The 7077-nt window shown below is 49.2% G+C and overlaps 1 protein-coding gene across 4 annotated transcripts in view; it reads right to left on the reverse strand.

Moving 5' to 3' along the window:
* Positions 1–445: 445 nt before the first annotated feature.
* Cracdl (CRACD like) overlaps positions 446–7077 on the reverse strand; it is a 108010-nt gene continuing 101378 nt past the window's right edge. For 3 of the 4 annotated variants that reach the window (XM_029482952.2, XM_085836475.1, XM_085836478.1), the window contains exons 8-10: positions 3348–3535; positions 2212–2356; positions 446–1174 (exon numbers count right to left, since the gene is read on the reverse strand). In XM_029482952.2, the coding sequence (XP_029338812.2) occupies positions 1032–1174; positions 2212–2356; positions 3348–3535 (476 nt within the window). In that variant the 3' untranslated portion in view covers positions 446–1031. The remainder of the gene's footprint in view (positions 1175–2211; positions 2357–3347; positions 3536–7077) is intronic. The other variant, XM_029482943.2, reaches the window with a different exon arrangement.

Here is a 7077-nt window from a genome sequence, read left to right on the forward strand (position 1 = left end):
CCTTGGCTTCCCTGAGTGGCCTGTGACCCCCAGGTCACAGTGTGTCAGCTCAAATAAAACCTTTTCTCCCAAGCCACTTTTGGTTATGATGTTTATAAACAAACTGGAAAGCAAACTAGGACAGACTGCCCCTAAGACTTTCATATTCTTACAATGTTATATGTGGAGCAAATGAGGGAAAAAAAATCCTACAAAATCTTCTTTCTTCCTAAAATGAACGCCAATGTTTTGTTAGAACAATAAAAACCAACCACTCCCCCCCCGCCCCCCCGCCCCCCCCGCCCCCCGCCCCCCCCGCCCCCCCCCGTCCCCCCCCTCCCCCGATAATACACACCAAACTCAACTCCCAACTGAGTCAGGGTTTTCACTGAGGTGTGAAGGTATTCCCTCAGCAGTGGAAGATGTTCTCTGTGAGCAAAAATAACATTGACGCACAGAGCAGAAACATGTTTGAAACTTTTTATTAAACAGGCAATGCATTTTGCACAGGACACAGATGCCTAGTGGAAAAGTTTAAAAATTCTTTTTGGAAACAGTCTATGAATTGACAAACCCTGCCACGTCCCTTCCTCTCCTTCTCGGGGTAGGTGGGTTTCTTCAGGAAACTGGATTGTTAAGTAGGTAGCTGCTCTTGTAAAGGGAATCCCTGCTTTACCACAAACATCATGCCTATTAGTAAACAAGAAAGACCACGATGGCCCACGGCAAGACGGTGGCCAGAGGCACTGGCTGATGGCAAGAGGCAGCGCAGACCTGGGACTCGAAGGCTCACACTGACATCTCAGCACAGGAATGTCGCCCCTAAACTTCGCAACATTCTTGCCACAGCCCCTCTGGCCCGGCGGCGGCACTGAGGCTGTCTGCTGGTCTTCTCTGTTCCCCCCTGGTTCCTCTCTCTTCTCCGAGCACATCAGAACCCGTTGACAAAAATCAATCGTAAGTTTCACAGTCTGCTTGCCATGATTTATTGGCAGTTTAAAACTAAGTGGCTCGTCGGTCTAGTGGACCTCCTTCCTCAGCAGGCTGCCAATCTATTTTATGATTTGGGGCATGTCACTCCAGGCTTGAGATTTCTTTCTGGCGAGTTCCATCCAGGATGGCTGATCTGTACTGGCGTAACTGGCCCTCTTCAGCTGATGAAGTTCCTTCTCTGTGGTCGCTGCAGCCTGAGCTGCTGGGAGACAAAACAAGCAAAAGCAAGAGACCCAGTGTGGGTTTTCGCTAAGCCTCTCCTATAGCTTTAAATATACGTTACAGTCTCCACTGTGCTCCAGGACACACAATCCCTCAGTGCATAAAGGAGTGAAGACTGAAGCATCGAGCGTGGAGCACATACGATTGGAAGAGTTTCAGAGCAGGCTTAGGTGGTTCTGGAGGCAAAGTGAGTCTAGAAAGGTTCAGGGTCTAACTGCAGAACACCAGAGGTAGGCTGCACGTGGGATCGAGCATAACACCTTCACAACCACCCAATTAAGATGGCTAGTAAAGTACAATTCTCATGTCTTTTGACTACAATACAAAGTAAATAAAAAATTAAAAAATACTAGGTTCGGGATGTCACTCGATGGGAGAGTATGTGATTGGTGTGCAGGAGACCCCGGGTTCATCCACCATTTGAGGTGACAAATACCACCTCCCGGTGCTCAGAATTGCATTCAAAACCAGCGGAGACGGAACCCGTGTTTTATGATTTCACATTCCCAAAAAGGGATATCTCACAGAGACACAGAGTAGGTTAGTGCTTACCTACCCCCAGGGTAGGGGATGTGACAAGTAGGTTTCCTTCCAGTGTGAGGGGGACGTTCTATTCTTAGATTGCTACCAGGGTGGTGGGACTCCACAAATACACATAATCTCACCGTTAAATACATCCACTGAAATGCACACTGAATATGGGTGACCGTTATCTCGTGTAAATTCCTTCTCAAAAAAAGGGGGGGACTACACTAAAAAAACACTGCTCAACATGGCAAAATGATTCAATAACACAAACTCCAATCGTAGGAAGAAATATATATATATATATATATATATATATATATATATATATGTGTGTGTGTGTGTGTGTGTGTATGTATATATACATGTATATGTGTATATATGTATATATATATATATATACATACACACACACACATATATATACATATATCTGTGTGCACGTGCGCGAGTGTGTGCCAAAGTATTTGGAAATAAAAGCCAATCTCATACCCAAGTTCTGATGGGACAGTGAGATTCCTCTCTGTAGCCCTTCCTTGAGGTTCAGCTTTGACCCCTGCCTTTGGGTCACAGCAGGCTTTGCAGGGGTCATAAGGAAAGATTTGCTCCGGACGAAGTCACCCTGCTTCACAGACTCCTACGGAGACACAAAATGACACGTGCTGCCCAACGATAACAGACTCAGAGGGGGTAAATACTCCAAGTGTCTTAGTTACAAAATGTCTCTTCCAAGATGCACCCTGCTGCTGGCACTTTCTGGAAAGGGGCTCTGTGCACCGGCATCACCCACCAAACTGCCAGAGCTATGACTTGTGCCAGCCTCCTGCAGCCCACGTGTGCATGGTGGCTCCTTGCTTGCCTGGACAGCCCAGCCTCAGCCCCAGATGAACTCTATGTGAAAGCCGTAGGGAATGGTTTTATGAGACACGCTATATGGCAGCAGCTGAAATGGGCTAACATTTCGCACTGTAATTTCCCCTCCTCAATGCTACATACAGGTCTTCAGCTGTATAGACACAACTGAGGATTGCATTAGCAGGAAGGGAAGCAGGTCCTACTGCAGGGCAGGCTCCCCTTCCTATACAGCAGAACCCCATTTATTATACTGGTTAGCAGAGGCTGCATCAGCACAGTTGTTGGGGTTGGTGAGAGCTGTTTTCAGTTGAATACAACATGCAACCCCAGGTTTTGGCTGTGCAGCCCCAGGTGAGGGAAAAGGGAGGCCAGCAGGCAGCAGCCAGAGCAGGCTTCATTTATCATCACACAAGGGGCTGAGGTGGAGCTGGTGACCATATTAGCGTGTGTCTGAAGGGAGCCGTTGTTTTAACTGTCTTCAATTTTTTCCAGAGGCTGAGCTGCGTTGCCTAGGAGGCCGGAGAAGCCTCGGGCGCCACTGCATTTCTACCAGCCCACACAGGCAAAGAAGAGGCAGCTAGCTCCATCACGGGGGCCACAAGCTGACGTACTGCCTTTGCGCATGTCGGCCGTCACGGTAGGCACGACATCTCTGTGATGTTCATGCAGGACCTCTGTGAGCACAGTGGTACCTGCTCCCGCCGCACCCTGACAAGATCGCTGCCCTCCTCACCCCACCCCCACCCCGAACGCCACGGAAAAAGAGTGGTAACCTGGGCTCTCTCGGCCACCTTGGCTTGCTTCCCAGTTTCTGTCTTTAGGATCCTCGACCCAGGCTTCTCTTCCTGGTTGACGGGCAGGTCTGGGGCTCCTCTTCTCTTCTGCCGGGCCATGGTGATCCAGGGTGGGGTGGGTTGCCCATCAGCCCCAGGACCTGAAGCCGCAGGAGGCTGACCCTTTTCTGTGATAAAGGCCACGAAGGAGCAATATTAGGCAGACAGTCCCACTCTCCCCTTCAGTCCCACCCACAGCTTCTCTCCCGTACAAGGTGTGTTATATTGCTTTGTTTGGTTCAGGGGGCTGGAGGAGAGGTAGGATTGAGTCTCAGAGAGACCCCACTTCCCATTCTCCCCTGAGCCAAAGCCTCTCTTCAGCAAACTTCATTGTTTTTTTCTTCTATAGATGTCTCAAATAGATTACCTCCTCTGGTCTGAGCCACCAAAACCACAAGATGCAGCTGCCACCCCAACCTGTGCATTCTGGAGCTAATTTCTACCAGGGCCTTCTCTCTGGGAGGAGCTGGAATGTATGCACAGATAGGATGTCTTTGATAAGAGTTTACATTTGGGGCCAGCCACCCGCCCCCACTCCTGATTTACTTGACGTGCTAAAAACATTCCCTTTGTGGGATGGGATGCCATTTCTACAACCATCTGTCTTCACCTGACAGGAAGTACTGGGGCCTGCATGGTTAACACAGGCTGTTTCTCTTCTCCTGCTCTACATTCTTTAAAGGGCCCTCTTTGCCCTCTCCTGCCATTTCTTCACCCTAATGACCGAGAGCTCCCTCAGAACTCTTCCTGTGTCTCACCCTCACTCCCATCCTATCCCAGTGAGTGCTGGCCAGAGGCAGCTGCTCCCTTCGAAACAGACGGAACATTTTCTCAGGGTTTGAACTTTATTTTCTCAGCTAACAACATATTCCTCGAACAGTTCTGATAAGATTAAATTCACAACCCGAGGAACTTGCCATTCCAGTTTGAAATCAGAGCAGAGAAGTAGCTTGTTGAAGGCCAGGCCAGCCTCTCTCACCCCCTCAAAGCTCAGTGCTGGCTACTGAGCACTCTGTCACCTCTCAGCCCAAAGGCACAAGACATAATTCTGGTAAATTATTTATACCCTGCACTTGGATAATTTCATCTGAGCCAAAAGATGCATTTTTAAACTGAGCATAAAGAGGGCTGGGGGGATGCCCAGAGAGGAGTGCTAGCTGCTCTGCCCGAGGACCTGAGGTTGAGTCCCAGCACCCACACATGGCTCATAACCATCTGTAACTCTGGTTCCTCGGGTCACGCTGCCTTCTTTGGCATCTGTAGGTAGACACACGGTGCACAGACAAACAAGTAGACAAAACACTTGTACACGTAGAGTTAAAAACATTCAAACGAGCAGAAAAGTTATATGGGACTGCCTCTAAGGTGGGTTGGCAAGAAGGGACCCCCAGGGGAGGGTGGGACTCTGGGGACTGCTCAAGTGGCAATGCTTCCAACTGCACTGGTGTGTGCCCATGTACCTACGTTCACATGCTGACCCTCGGGAGTGGGTGAACCCTGCAACTGCACTAGGCTGTGCCAGGATGTGACCTACAGGCAACTTCATGGGGCACTGACCTGAGCAAGTGACCAAGACCTCTTAGCAGCCATTTCTTTCCTGTTTGGTTCCTGTATTTCCCCACACTTGGACACATCTCACAATATCAACCCTCAGAGATGTTGCACCTCTGTCCCAAGTAAAGTATGGGCAGAGTTGGGTGACAGCCATTCTGCTCTGTGACACAGGTCTGAGGGGTTTCTGTGACTTGCACCCTTATCTTCTGTCACACTGGAACCCACGGCTCTGCGTCTGTGCTCCATCTGGACTGGGGAGGGCTAGGGCTAGAGAGAGGAATGAAGACGAGCAGTGGGCAGTCTATGGCAGCCTTCAGGGGGCGGGCAAAAAGGTTGTCAGTGACCCCTTAAAGCATTAACTCTCAGGGCCAAGGTTGAAACATAAAATCTCTTCTGTGATTAGATCTGCTCAAAAGGTCAGCTCTAGGGCACTGCAGATGTGTCAAATAAAGCTACTCCTTTGTTTATATTCCTGCCTCAATAGACAGATCTGAGTCTCCTGGGGATCTGGTTTAAAGATTTCTGACATCTCAGCCCCTCCTCCGGAATAATAAGGGCTTTAGGTTGTCAAGTGTACCCAGGTCTGCAACCAACACCTGCAGAGCTCGGCATGTCTCTCACTGAACAGCAGACACCACGTGTTGGAATGTATGTGATCCCTTTGCCGAGGGTTTGAGAAAAAGCTGGCTCCCCACACCTGCCTGGGAAGGGAGCAATCTAATCTGCCTTAGAACAAACCCAGACTAACACTTCCAGATGGCAAGGGCCTCAGGTGTGGGGAGCTGGAGCGCCACGCAGCTGGGCCCTAACAACCCCATTGCACAGGCAAGTGACTTCTGATCAGAGGAAACTATTACTTTGTTAGCTACTGAGAGGAGTCCATCAAAGGAACGGTTGGTAAAATCCCTCCCTCCTCAGTAATGTAGTCTCTTCCCTCAAGCTCTATTTGGGAAAATACTGTAAAGTACTGATCTTCAACACAGCCTGTCCTGGGGCTGGGTTTCAGGCCTCAGGCTAGCCGTGTGCTCCTGGGCAGGCCCCATGTAAATGCAGGTGTAAAAAATCCCAGAAGACAACCTGCTATCTATGCCAGCTGTTTGTAAAGATTCGGTGACGTCATCCTCCCCCTCCTCCAAGCCCCAGCACGGTGCCTGGCACCTGCCAGCTGTCTCCATTACGATATGTGTAGAAGACCACTGGCTGGGCCTCAGCTGCTCCCACTGCTACTCTGTCTGTCATTGCTGGTAACAACGTAAGGCAACCATTTTGCTGATTTCTGTTTTCTAATCTCTTTCAAAAGATGGGGAAACTAATGCAGTGGGCTTATGGACTTAGCTTGTGGACTTATGTGACTTAGCTCTTTGTATTTAGAAGACACCACTCCCTCAAGTCCTAACCACTCACCCGATCCTGGGATGCTCCACCTACAGGTGGCAAACACTTTCCATCATGCGGAGTCACCCCCTTTGCTTGGTTTTGGTGCCTACTAAAATTCAAATGTAAGGCCCTGGTTTTTGTTTGCTTGCTTGCTTGTTTTGTTTTGTTTTTTCCAGAAAGAATCCTAGAAGTGACCTACTGAGAATGAAGCACAAATGATAAGCCACACCCTGCATGGCACCTCTCAGAAGGCTGAGCCCGGAAGATTAGAGCTGTCAAGAACACAGTTGTGGTTGGGAAGCAAGGAGCTGGAGGATGTGAACTTAGGGGCTCTCGCTCTTGGGCTGAGCTATTAAAACAGATGTTCTGGTCTAAGCAAGCTTGGAACAGGGCAGCATACTGCTGTGTGTGCTGTGCTTCTTGAAGCAACTGTGTGCGTGAGTACCTCTGTGTGTGTGTATGTATGTGTGTGTGCGCGTGAGCGTGCGCGCGCCTGTGTGTGAGCACGTCTGTGTATGAATGTGCTTGTGCATTCATGTGTGTATGTATGTGTGTATTTGCACATTCATGTGTGTGTTTGCACATCCGTGTGTGTGTGTGTTTACACATTCATGTGTATGTGCTTGCACATATGTGTTTTCACATCCATGTGTATGTACACTTTCATGTTCATATTCATGTGTGTGCTTGTACGTGTGCATGAGTACATACACAAGTTTATGTGCATGTATGCATGTGA

The sequence above is a fragment of the Mus caroli genome, unplaced genomic scaffold (genome assembly GCF_978045245.1).
Source record: "Mus caroli unplaced genomic scaffold, Mus_caroli_1 scaffold_1, whole genome shotgun sequence".
Taxonomy (NCBI): domain Eukaryota; kingdom Metazoa; phylum Chordata; class Mammalia; order Rodentia; family Muridae; genus Mus; species Mus caroli.